This window comes from Petromyzon marinus, chromosome 69 (genome assembly GCF_048934315.1).
Source record: "Petromyzon marinus isolate PM22_M1 ecotype Great Lakes invasive population chromosome 69, UKy_Petmar_22M1.pri1.0, whole genome shotgun sequence".
Lineage (NCBI taxonomy): Eukaryota > Metazoa > Chordata > Hyperoartia > Petromyzontiformes > Petromyzontidae > Petromyzon > Petromyzon marinus.
This window is the reverse complement of record NC_133735.1, coordinates 7629857-7644778: the sequence shown is the minus strand read 5'-3', so window position 1 is coordinate 7644778 and position 14922 is coordinate 7629857. Positions and strand designations below refer to the sequence as shown.

At 53.9% G+C, this 14922-nt stretch overlaps 2 protein-coding genes across 2 annotated transcripts in view; one reads left to right on the top strand and one right to left on the bottom strand.

Moving 5' to 3' along the window:
* Nucleotides 1-1769: 1769 nt before the first annotated feature.
* On the top strand, nucleotides 1770-5970 carry EMC4 (ER membrane protein complex subunit 4; the record flags this gene model as incomplete). Its single annotated transcript, XM_076055127.1, has 2 exons — nucleotides 1770-1952; nucleotides 4389-5970. Coding segments are annotated over 2 exons (219 nt in total), but the record flags the coding sequence as incomplete, so codon positions are not given.
* A 4051-nt stretch (nucleotides 5971-10021) lies between these two features.
* The window catches only part of LOC142906733 (protein maelstrom homolog), a 48310-nt gene continuing 43409 nt past the window's right edge, over nucleotides 10022-14922 (bottom strand). The window contains exon 10 of the mRNA XM_076055126.1: nucleotides 10022-10216. Coding sequence (XP_075911241.1) covers nucleotides 10022-10216 — 195 coding nt within the window. The remainder of the gene's footprint in view (nucleotides 10217-14922) is intronic.

The following is a 14922-nucleotide window of genomic DNA, read 5'->3' as shown; positions in this document are numbered from 1 at the left end:
ACTACGTACTACACTATACACTACATGCTACACTACTATACACTACATGCTACACTACGTGCTACACTACTATACACTACATGTTACACTACCATACACTACTATACACTACCGTACACTACTATACACTACATGCTACATTACTATACACTACATGCTACACTACTATACACTACATGCTACACTACTATACACTACTATACACTACGTACTACACTACTATACACTACATGCTACACTACTATACACTACATGTTACACTACATGTTACACTACTATACACTACATACTACACTATACACTACGTGCTACACTACTATACACTACATGCTACACTACGTGCTACACTACTATACACTACATGTTACACTACCATACACTACTATACACTACCGTACACTACTATACACTACATGCTACACTACTATACACTACATGCTACACTACTGTACACTACATGCTACACTACTATACACTACATGCTACACTACTATACACTACTGTACACTACTATACACTACATGCTACACTACTGTACACTACTGTACACATACGATACTGTACGTAGTGTATAGTGTAGTATGTAGTTTATAGTAGTGTATAGTGTAGTAAGTAGTGTATAGTGTAGTTTATAGTAGTGTAGTATGTAGTGTATAGTGTAGTATGTAGTGTATAGTGTAGTAAGTAGTGTATAGTGTAGCATGTATAGTGTAGTTTATAGTAGTGTAGTATGTAGTGTATAGTGTAGTATGTAGTGTATAGTGTAGTAAGTAGTGTATAGTGTAGCATGTATAGTGTAGTTTATAGTAGTGTAGTATGTAGTGTAGTATGTAGTGTATAGTGTAGTATGTAGTGTAGTATGTAGTTTATAGTAGTGTATAGTGTAGTATGTAGTTTATAGTAGTGTATAGTGTAGTATGTTGTGTATAGTGTAGTATGTAGTGTATAGTAGTGTGTAGTGTAGTATGTAGTGTATAGTAGTATGTAGTGTAGTGAACTTATTTCGTACCACCGTACGTAGCCAACTGAGGGACAAAAAACGAAACCAGAAGAAATTCTAAATAAATTTTATCTTTTAACGTAGAATCGTGGTGCAGTGTAGAGTAGTATACAGTAGCGTACTGTATTTTGTAGTATGTAGTGTAGTTTATAGTGTAGTGTGTATAGTGTAATGTATAATTGTAGTGCATGTAAGCAGTGTATCGTGTCTATTAGTGTAGTGTAGCGTTGTGTATAGTATGTAGTTTATAATAGTGCATAGTGTAGTGTGTAGTGTATAGTGTAGTGTATAGTGTAGTGCAATAAGTAGTGTGTAGTGTAGTGTATTGGGCACGTGTTGATGACCGCGGCTGTAACGGATAGGAGCGCCCCACATGGTGACTCCACCCCCACGTGGTGACTCCACCCCATGTGGTGACTCCACCCCCCCCCACTTGGTGACCCCACCCCTCCTGTGCCCCCTCCCCACGTGGTGACTCCACCCCACGTGGTGACTCCACCCCTCCTGTGCCCCCCCCCACATGGTGACTCCACCCCCTGGGGTGACTCCACCCCCACGTGGTGACTCCACCCCTCCTGTGCCCCCCCCACGTGGTGACTCCACCCCCACATGGTGACTCCACCCCTCCTGTGCCCCCCCACGTGGTGACTCCACACCCCCCCCCCCCCACGTGGTGACCCCACCCCTCCTGTGCCCCCCCCCCACGTGGTGACTCCACCCCCCCCACGTGGTGACTCCACCCCCCTCCACGTGGTGACTCCACCCCTCGTGTGCCCCCCCACCCCCCGCAGCCTTCAAGCTGCTGGAGGGGTCGACCCGCCCGCGCCTGCAGGGCGCCGTCTACCTGGTGGGCAACGTCCTGGGCCTGGCCCTGGCCGTCTACAAGTGCCAGGCCATGGGGCTGCTGCCCACCCACGCCTCAGACTGGCTCGCATTCATAGAGCCACAGCAGGTGGGCGGGGGGGAGAGAGACACGGGGGGGAGAGAGACACAGGGGGAGACACGGGGGGGGGAGAGACACGGGGAGAGAGACACGGGGGGGGGAGAGACACGGGGGGGGGAGAGACACGGGGGGAGACACGGGGGGAGAGAGACACGGGGGGAGAGAGACACGGGGGGGAGAGAGACACGAGTGGGGGAGAGACACGGGGGAGACACGAGAGGGGGAGAGACACGGGGGGGGAGGAGACACGGGGGGGGAGAGAGACACGGGGGGGGGAGAGAGACACGGGGGGGGGAGAGACACGGGGGGGGGGGAGAGAGACACGGGGGGGGGAGACAGACACGGGGGGAGGAGACACGGGGGGGGAGAGAGAGACGGGGGGGGGGAGAGACACGGGGGGGAGGAGACACGGGGGGGGGGAGAGAGACACGGGGGGGGAGAGAGACACGGGGGGAGAGAGACACGGGGGGGGGAGAGACACGGGGGGGGAGAGAGACACGGGGGGGGGGGGGAGAGACACGGGGGGGGAGAGACACGGGGGGGGGAGAGAGACACGGGGGGGGAGAGAGACACGGGGGGGGGAGAGACACGGGGGGGGGAGAGACACGGGGGGGGGGGAGAGAGGGGGGGGGGGGAGAGAGACACGGGGGGGGAGAGAGACACGGGGGGGGAGAGAGACACGGGGGGGGAGAGAGACACGGGGGGGGGAGAGAGACACGGGGGGAGAGAGACACGGGGGGGGGGGGAGAGAGGGGGGGGGGGGAGAGAGACACGGGGGGGGAGAGAGACACGGGGGGGGGAGAGAGACACGGGGGGGAGGAGACACGGGGGGAGGAGACACGGGGGGGAGAGACACGGGGGGGGGGGAGAGACACGGGGGGGGGGGAGAGACACGGGGGGGGGGGGAGAGACACGGGGGGGGGGGAGAGACACGGGGGGGGGGGAGAGACGGGGGGGGGGGGGGAGACGGGGGGGGGGAGACAGACGGGGGGGGGGGGGGAGAGAGACGGGGGGGGGGGGGGAGAGAGACGGGGGGGGGAGAGACACGGGGGGGGGGAGAGAGACACGGGGGGGGGAGAGAGACACGGGGGGGGGGGGAGAGACACGGGGGGGGGGGGGAGACACGGGGGGGGAGAGACACGGGGGGGGGGAGAGACACGGGGGGGGGAGAGACACGGGGGGGGGAGAGACACGGGGGGGGGGGGGAGACACGGGGGGGGAGAGACACGGGGGGGGGAGAGACACGGGGGGGAGAGAGACACGGGGGGGGGAGAGACACGGGGGGGGGGGGGGAGAGACACGGGGAGGGGGGGAGAGAGACGGGGAGGGGAGGGAGACACGGGGGGGGGGGGGAGACACGGGGGGGGAGAGACACGGGGGGGGGAGAGAGACGGGGGGGGGGGAGACACGGGGGGGGGGGGGAGACGGGGGGGGGGGGGAGACACGGGGGGGGGGGGAGACGGGGGGGGGGAGACACGGGGGGGGGGGGGGAGACACGGGGGGGGGGAGACACGGGGAGGGGAGAGAGACACGGGGGGGGGAGGGGGACACGGGGGGGGGGGGGGAGAGAGACGGGGGGGGAGACACGGGGGGGGAGAGAGACACGGGGGGGGGGAGAGACACGGGGGGGGAGAGACACGGGGGGGGGAGAGAGACACGGGGGGGGGAGAGAGACACGGGGGGGGGGGGGGAGAGACACGGGGGGGGGGGAGAGAGACACGGGGGGGGGGAGAGAGACACGGGGGGGGGGGGAGAGACACGGGGGGGGGGGAGAGAGACACGGGGGGGGGGGGAGAGAGACACGGGGGGGGAGAGACACGGGGGGGGGGGGGGGAGAGACACGGGGGGGGGGGGAGAGACACGGGGGGGGGAGAGACACGGGGGGGGGAGAGAGACACGGGGGGGGGAGAGAGACACGGGGGGGGGGGGGGAGAGACACGGGGGGGGGGAGAGAGACACGGGGGGGGGGGGAGAGAGACACGGGGGGGGGGGAGGAGAGACACGGGGGGGGGAGAGAGACACGGGGGGGGGGGGAGAGAGACACGGGGGGGGAGAGACACGGGGGGGGGGGGGAGACACGGGGGGGGGGAGACACGGGGGGGGAGAGACACGGGGGGGGGGGGGAAGAGACACGGGGGGGGAGAGAGACACGGGGGGGGAGGAGACACGGGGGGGGGGAGAGACACGGGGGGGGGGGGAAGAGACACGGGGGGGGGAGAGAGACACGGGGGGGGAGGAGACACGGGGGGGGGGAGAGACACGGGGGGTGGGGGAAGAGACACGGGGGGGGGGAGAGATGGGGGGGGGGGAGAGACGGGGGGGAGAGACACGGGGGGGGGGGAGAGACACGGGGGGGGGGGGGGAGAGACACGAGGGGGGAGACAGAGACACGAGGTGGGGGAGGAGAGAGACGCTGATGGTGCGGTGTCTCCGTGCGGTGTGCAGAGTCTGGAGTTCTCCGGCGGCGGAATTCTGCTGTGAGAACTTCTCAGAGTGTCTCAAGGTATCGAGACAGAGACACCTCCCCCCCCTCCTCGGGGGTCTCAAGACAGAGACACCGATCCCGAGACCCCCCGGGAATCTCAAGACACTGGTTCTGAGCCACGCCCCCAGGGGGCCTCAACTCTAAGACACCGATCACCGATGAGACCGGCGTCTTGAAGACTCCGATCCCGATGAGACCGGCGTCTTCAAGACTCCGATCCCGATGAGACCGGCGTCTTCAAGACTCCGATCCCGATGAGACCGGCGTCTTGAAGACTCCGATCCCGATGAGACCGGCGTCTTGAAGACTCCGATCACCGATGAGACCGGCATCTTGAAGACTCCGATCCCGATGAGACCGGCGTCTTAAAGACTCCGATCCCGATGAGACCGGCGTCTTGAAGACTCCGATCCCGATGAGACCAGCGTCTTGAAGACTCCGATCACCGATGAGACCGGCGTCTTGAAGACTCCGATCCCGATGAGACCGGCGTCTTGAAGACTCCGATCCCGATGAGACCGGCGTCTTGAAGACTCCGATCACCGATGAGACCGGCGTCTTGAAGACTCCGATCACCGATGATACCGGCGTCTTCAAGACTCCGATCACCGATGAGACCGGCGTCTTGAAGACTCCGATCCCTCAAGGACGCCCACCCCCCCCCCTCCCCAGCGTGTGAAAAAAATAAAAGACCACATTCCACGTCATTAAATTGCTCCCAAGCCTACGATTCTGCCGTTTGCCCCGTCAACCACCCCGGGGGCAAAGCGTGTGCGTGTCTGATGGGCGAGCCTGTGTTGTCCGTGGTGCGTCAGTAAAGTATCTTCGAAAGTACTCCGCGTCTCTCTCTCTCTCGTGCGTTTGGAGGAGGAGGAGGGATGCTGCCTATGACCCCAAGAACACCATCCCCACCCGTCAAGACATGGGAGGTGGACACATTATGCTTTGGGGGTGTTTTTCTGCTAAGGGGACAGGACAACTTCACCGCATCGAAGGGACGATGGACGGGGGCCATGTTACCGTCAAATGTTTTGGGTTGAGAACCTCCTTCCCTCAGCCGGGGCATTGAAAATGGGTCCGTGGATGGGTATTCCAGCATGACAATGACCCAAAAACACACGGCCAAGGCAACAAAGGAGTGGCTCAAGAAGAAGCACATTAAGGTCCTGGAGTGGCCTAGCCAGTCTCCAGACCTTAATCCCATAGAAAATCTGTGGAGGGAGCCCAAGGTTCGAGTTGCCAAACGTCAGCCTTCGAAACCTTAATGACTTGGGAGAAGATCTGCAAAGAGGAGTGTGACAAAATCCCTCCTGATATGTGTGCAAACCTGGTGGCCAACTACAAGAAACGTCTGACCTCTGTGATTGCCAACAAGGGTTTTGCCACCAAGTACTAAGTCATGTTTTGCAGAGGGGGTCAAATACTTATTTCCCTCATTAAAATGCAAATCAATTCATAACATTTTTGACATGCGTTTTTCTGGATTTTCTTGTTGTTGTTATTCTGTCTCTCACTGTTGAAATAAACCTACCATTAAAATTACAGACTGATCATTTCGTTTGTCAGTGGGCAAACCGTACATAATCAGCAGGGGATCACAAATACTTTTTTTCCCCCTCGCTGTACATAAGAGAACGTAACGTTTTAACGTGTAATATTAACGCGCATTTGTACATGTATTTGTTTACGTGTTATTTACGTGTGTTATGTACGTGTGTGTTGTTTACGTGTTTTGTTTACGTGTTATTTAAGTGTGTAAATTACGTGTTATTTACGCGTGTCATTTGTTTAAGCGCATTATCACCGCTCGAAAGGTTTGGGGGGAAAGACGTTCACCACACATTTTGACCGGTGATGGCTACTCGAGTTAAGGCAAATGAATGTTTATAGAGCCCTCGACGGGCGAGAGACAACATCGACCACGTGACTGTCACCCCTCCACCACCCCCCCCCCCCCCCACCGCGTGAACAACGTGGGATCTTTCGCAAAGGGGACACGCAAACGCGACGTTTCGGCCCACGGGGCCTTCTTCAGGACACCTGGCCAAGGCCTCGAGTGAGTTAGCTGGTGTGTGCGTGGTGTGTGCGTGCGTTGTGCAAGTAGTGAACATCGCCACTGGTCGGAGAGACAAAGGCGGCCGGGCGTGGCGGTGCTGGTGACCCACCCCCTCGTGTGCTGTGCCGGCCTTAATAGGTGCTCGCTAACAGCACTTGCCCCTACAGTATGTTAAGGCTATATGGGGGGTCTTTGTGTGTATGTGAGTGTGTGTATATGTGAGTGTGTGTGTATATGTGAGTGTGTGTATGTGAGTGCGTGTATATGTGAGTGTGTGTATATGTGAGTGTGTAAATGTGAGTGTGTATATGTGAGGGAGCGATAGTGTAGCGGTTAGCGCTACGCTGCGCTATGAACCTGGCGACCCGGGTTCGATTCCCGCTCACGACCAACACCATTGACGATTATCTGAACCGGTCCTGGGCCTCCCCTAGGTCGACTTAGCCTCAAATGAGTACCTGGTGCGGTGTGTAAACATCGCCACTGGGGAGACAAAGGCGGTCGGGCGTGGTGCTGGCCACCCACCCCCTCGTGTACCGTTCTGGCCTTCATAGGTGCTCGCTAACAGCACTTGCCCCTACAGTCTGTTAAGGATACACGGGGGATCTTTGTATATGTGAGCGAGTGTGTGTATGTGAGCGAGTGTGTGTGAGTGTATATGTGAGTGTGTGTGAGTGTATATGTGAGTGTGTGTGAGTGTATATGTGAGTGTGTGTATATGTGTGTGTGTATATGTGAGTGTGTGTGTGAGTGTGTGTGTATGTGAGTGTGTGTATATGTGAGCGTGTGTGTGTAAATGTGAGTGTGTATATGTGAGGGAGCGATAGTGTAGCGGTTAGCGCTACGCTACGCTATGAACCTGGCGACCCGGGTTCGAATCCCGCTCACGGCCAACACCACCAGTGACGATTATCTGAACCGGTCCCGGGCCTCCCCTAGGTCGACTCAGCCTCAAATGAGTACCTGGTGCGGTGTGTAGTAAACATCGCCACTAAGAAGACAAAGGCGGTCGGGCGTGGTGCTGGCCACCCACCCCCTCGTGTACCGTTCCGGCCTTCATAGGTGCTCGCTAACAGCACTTGCCCCTACAGTCTGTTAAGGCTATATGGGGGATCTTTGTCTTTGTATATGAGCGAGTGTGTGTGAGTGTGTATGTGAGTGTGTGTATGTGAGTGTGTGTGTATATGTGAGTGTGTGTATATGTGAGTGTGTGTATATGTGAGTGAGTGTGTATATGTGTGTGTGTGTATATGTGAGTGAGTGTGTATGTGTGTGTATATGTGAGTGTATATGTGAGTGTGTATATGTGTGTATATGTGAGTGTGTATATGCGAGTGTGTATATGTGAGTGTGTGTATGTGAGTGAGTGTGTATGCAAATGTGAGTGTATATGTGTATATGTGAGCGAGTGTGTATGTGAGCGAGTGTGTATGTGAGTGAGTGTATATGTGAGTGTGTGTATGTGAGTGAGTGTATATGTGAGTGTGTATGTGAGTGCGTGTGTGGGGAGCGGTAGTGTAGTGGTTAGCGCTACGAACCCGGTGACCCGAGTTCGATTCCCCGCTCACGGCCAACACCACCAGTGACGATTATCTGAACCGGTCCTGTGCCTCCCCTAGGTCGACTCAGCCTCGAATGAGTACCTGGTGTGTGGTGATGGGTGTGTGTTGTGTAAGTAGTGAGCATCGCCACTGGGGGAGAGACAAAGGCGGCCGGGCGTGTGACTGGACCAGCGACTGGACGAGCGACTGGACGAGCGAGCGACTGGACGAGCGAGTGATTGGACGAGTGACTGGACGAGCGAGTGACTGGACGAGTGACTGGACGAGCGACTGGACCAGTGACTGGACGAGCGAGTGACTGGACAAGTGACTGGACGAGTGACTGGACGAGCGACTGGACCAGTGACTGGACAAGCGAGTGACTGGACAAGTGACTGGACGAGCGAGTGACTGGACGAGCGAGTGACTGGACGAGCGAGTGACTGGACGAGCGAGTGACTGGACGAGCGACTGGACGAGCGACTGGACGAGCGAGTGACTGGACGAGTGACTGGACGAGCGACTGGACCAGTGACTGACTGGACGAGTGACTGGACGAGCGACTGGACGAGCGAGTGACTGGACGAGTGACTGGACGAGCGACTGGACCAGTGACTGACTGGACGAGTGACTGGACGAGCGAGTGACTGGACGAGCGAGTGACTGGACGAGTGACTGGACAAGTGACTGGACGAGCAAGTGATTGAACGAGCGAGTGACTGGACGAGTGACTGGACAAGTGACTGGACGAGCAAGTGATTGAACGAGTGACTGGACGAGTGACTGGACGAGTGACTGGACAAGTGACTGGACGAGCAAGTGATTGAACGAGTGACTGGACGAGTGACTGGACAAGTGACTGGACGAGTGACTGGACAAGTGACTGGACGAGTGACTGGACGAGCGACTGGACCAGTGACTGGACAAGCGAGTGACTGGACGAGCGAGTGACTGGACGAGCGAGTGACTGGACGAGCGAGTGACTGGACGAGCGAGTGACTGGACGAGCGAGTGACTGGACGAGCGAGTGACTGGACGAGCGAGTGACTGGACGAGCGACTGGACGAGCGACTGGACGAGCGAGTGACTGGACGAGTGACTGGACGAGCGACTGGACCAGTGACTGACTGGACGAGTGACTGGACGAGCGACTGGACGAGCGAGTGACTGGACGAGTGACTGGACGAGCGACTGGACCAGTGACTGACTGGACGAGTGACTGGACGAGCGAGTGACTGGACGAGCGAGTGACTGGACGAGTGACTGGACAAGTGACTGGACGAGCAAGTGATTGAACGAGCGAGTGACTGGACGAGTGACTGGACAAGTGACTGGACGAGCAAGTGATTGAACGAGTGACTGGACGAGTGACTGGACGAGTGACTGGACAAGTGACTGGACGAACGAGTGACTGGACGAGCGAGTGACTGGACGAGCGAGTGACTGGACGAGTGACTGGACGAGCGAGTGACTGGACGAGCGAGTGACTGGACGAGTGACTGGACGAGCGACTGGACCAGTGACTGACTGGACGAGTGACTGGACGAGTGACTGGACGAGCGACTGGACGAGCGAGTGACTGGACGAGTGACTGGACGAGCGAGTGACTGGACGAGTGACTGGACCAGCGACTGGACGAGCGAGTGACTGGACGAGCGACTGGACGAGCCCTGGACGGACGAGTGACTGGACGAGTGACTGACTGGACGAGCGACTGACTGGACAAGCGGCTGGACGAGCGACTGACTGGACGAGCGACTGGATGAGCGAGCGGCCTGGACGAGCGAGTGACTGGACGAGCGACTGACTGGACGAGCGACTGAACGAGCGAGCGACTGGACAGACGAGCGGCTGGACGAGCGAGTGACTGACTGGACGAGCGACTGACTGGACGGGCGAGTGACTGACTGGACGAGCGACTGACTGGACGAGCGGAGCGACTGAACGGACGAGCGACTGGACGGACGGACGAGCCGCAGTGTCGCGCCTCTTCTCTCTAGCGAATCACCGAGCCTCTCCCAATGCTGAGGAGCGAGCGGCCGGCCCGCCGGTCGGCCGCAGCAGCAGGCCCCCCCTCCCCCTCCTCCTCCTCCTCGCCCTCCTCCTCGCCCTCCTCCTCCTCCTCCTCGCCCGCCGGCCGTGCCAAGGAGGCTCCACGACCCGGTGGGTCGGAGCGGAGCGCCGAGCGTCCCTGCCGTGAGACCAACGCGAGCGTTGACGCTGGCGGCGAAAGCTCAACCCCCCGAGCCGAGCTACGGGGTGCCCCCCACGGGGTGCCCCCCACGGGGTGCCCCCCACGGGGTGCCCCCCACGGGGTGCCCCGAGCGTTCTCCGGCCTGACCCTGGGTGGGAGCGAGACCACGAAGGCAGCCCCCCCCCCCCAGCCCCCCGCCCCCACCGCCCCCCGCCCCACCGCCCCCCCGGGGTCGTGAGCGCTCTTTCACAATTGCTTATGCCTCTTAAAGTGTAGAAGGTGGAGGGTTTGTTACCCGCGAACGTTGCTTGACAACGACGACGATGACCATGACAACGACCATGACGACGACGACGATGACAACAATGATGATGACCATGACGACGATCATGACCATGACGATGATCATGACCATGACGATGATCATGACCATGACGATGATCATGACCATGACGATGATCATGGCCATGACGACGACAATGATGACAATGACCATGGCAACAACGACGATGACAACAATGATGATGACCATGACGACGACGACGATGATGACCATGATGATGATCATGACGATGACAATGACCATGATGACAACGACGATGACAACAATGATGATGACCATGACGAGAACGATGATGACAATGACGATGATGATGACCATGACGACTATAACGCCAACAACGACAATGACCATGACAATGACAATAACCATGACGATGACAATAACCATGACGATGACGACGACGACAATGACGATGACAATAACCATGACGACGATGACAATAACAATGACGATGACAATAACCACGACGATGATGACAATAACCATGACGATGACAATAACCACGACGATGACGACGACGACAATGACGATGACAATAACCATGACGACGATGACAATAACCATGACGATGACAATAACCATGACGATGACAACGACGACAATGACGATGACAATAACCATGACGATGACAATAACCATGACGATGATGACAATAACCATGACGACGATGACAATAACCATGACGATGACAATAACCATGACGACGATGACAATAACCATGACGATGACGACAACGACAATGACGATGACAATAACCATGACGACGATGACGACGACAATGACGATGACAATAACCATGACGACGATGACGACGACAATGACGATGACAATAACCATGACGATGACAATAACCATGACGACGATGACAATAACCATGACGATGACAATAACCATGACGATGACGACAACGACAATGACGATGACAATAACCATGACGACGATGACGACGACAATGACGATGACAATAACCATGACGATGACGACGACGACAATGACGATGACAATAACCATGACGATGATGACAATAACCATGACGATGACAATAACCATGACGATGACAATAACCATGACGATGACAATAACCATGACGATGATGACAATAACCATGACGACGATGACGACGACAATAACCATGACGATGATGACAATAACCATGACGATGACAATAACCATGACGATGATGACAATAACCATGACGATGACAATAACCATGACGACGATGACAATAACCATGACGATGACAATAACCATGACGATGATGACAATAACCATGACGATGACAATAACCATGACGACGATGACAATAACCATGACGACGATGACAATAACCATGACGATGACAATAACCATGACGATGACAATAACCATGACGACAATGACGATGACAATAACCATGACGATGACAATAACCATGACGACAATGACGATGACAATAACCATGACGACGATGACAATAACCATGACGATGACAATAACCATGACGATGACAATAACCATGACGACGATGACAATAACCATGACGACAATGACGATGACAATAACCATGACGACGATGACAATAACCATGACGATGACAATAACCATGACGACAATGACGATGACAATAACCATGACGATGACGACGACGACAATGACGATGACAATAACCATGACGATGATGACAATAACCATGACGATGACAATAACCATGACGATGACAATAACCATGACGATGACAATAACCATGACGATGACAATAACCATGACGATGATGACAATAACCATGACGATGACAATAACCATGACGATGATGACAATAACCATGACGATGACAATAACCATGACGATGATGACAATAACCATGACGATGACAATAACCATGACGATGATGACAATAACCATGACGATGACAATAACCATGACGACGATGACAATAACCATGACGACGATGACAATAACCATGACGATGACAATAACCATGACGACAATGACGATGACAATAACCATGACGATGACAATAACCATGACGACAATGACGATGACAATAACCATGACGACGATGACAATAACCATGACGATGACAATAACCATGACGACGATGACAATAACCATGACGACAATGACGATGACAATAACCATGACGACGATGACAATAACCATGACGATGACAATAACCATGACGACGATGACAATAACCATGACGATGACAATAACCATGACGACGATGACGACGACAATGACGATGACAATAACCATGACGATGACAATAACCATGACGACGATGACAATAACCATGACGATGACGACGACGACAATGACGATGACAATAACCATGACGACGATGAAAATAACCATGACGACGATGACAATAACCATGACGATGATGACAATAACCATGACGACGATGACAATAACCATGACGATGACAATAACCATGACGACGATGACAATAACCATGACGACGATGACAATAACCATGACGACAATGACGATGACAATAACCATGACGACGATGACGACGACAATGACGATGACAATAACCATGACGACGATGACAATAACCATGACGATGACGACGACGACAATGACGATGACAATAACCATGACGACGATGACAATAACCATGACGACGATGACAATAACCATGACGACGATGACAATAACCATGACGACAATGACAATAACCATGACGACGATGACAATAACCATGACGATGATGACAATAACCATGACGACGATGACAATAACCATGACGATGATGACAATAACCATGACGACGATGACAATAACCATGACGACGATGACAATAACCATGACGATGATGACAATAACCATGACGACGATGACAATAACCATGACGATGACAATAACCATGACGACGATGACAATAACCATGACGACAATGACGATGACAATAACCATGACGACGATGACGACGACAATGACGATGACAATAACCATGACGATGACGACGACGACAATGACGATGACAATAACCATGACGACGATGACAATAACCATGACGACGATGACAATAACCATGACGACGATGACAATAACCATGACGATGATGACAATAACCATGACGATGACGACGACGACAATGACGATGACAATAACCATGACGACGATGACAATAACCATGACGATGACGACAACGACAATGACGATGACAATAACCATGACGACGATGACAATAACCATGACGATGATGACAATAACCATGACGACGATGACAATAACCATGACGACGATGACAATAACCATGACGATGACAATAACCATGACGACAATGACGATGACAATAACCATGACGACGACGACAATGACGATGACAATAACCATGACGACAATGACAATAACCATGACGACGATGACAATAACCATGACGATGACGACGACGACAATGACGATGACAATAACCATGACGACGATGACAATAACCATGACGATGACGACGACGACAATGACGATGACAATAACCATGACGACGATGACAATAACCATGACGATGACAATAACCATGACGACGATGACAATAACCATGACGACAATGACGATGACAATAACCATGACGATGACGACGACGACAATGACGATGACAATAACCATGACGACGATGACAATAACCATGACGATGACAATAACCATGACGACGATGACGACGACAATGACGATAATCATGACGATGACGACGACAATGACGATGAGAATAACCATGACGATGACGACGACGACAATGACGATGACAATAACCATGACGATGATGACAATAACCATGACAATGACAATAACCATGACGATGACAATAACCATGACGATGACAATAACCATGACGATGACAATAACCATGACGATGACAATAACCATGACAATAACCATGACGATGACAATAACCATGACGATGATGACAATAACCATGACGACGATGACGACGACAATGACGATGACAATAACCATGACGATGATGACGACAATGACGATGACAATAACCATGACGACGATGACAATAACCATGACGACGATGACAATAACCATGACGACGACGACAATGACGATGACAATAACCATGACGACGATGACAATAACCATGACAATGACAATAACCATGACGACGATGACAATAACCATGACGACAATGACGATGACAATAACCATGACGACAATGACGATGACAATAACCATGACGACGACAATGACGATGACAATAACCATGACGACGATGACAATAACCATGACGATGACAATAACCATGACGACGATGACGACGACAAAGACAATAACCATGACGATGACGACGACGACAATGACGATGACAATAACCATGACGACGATGACAATAACCATGACGATGATGACAATAACCATGACGATGACAATA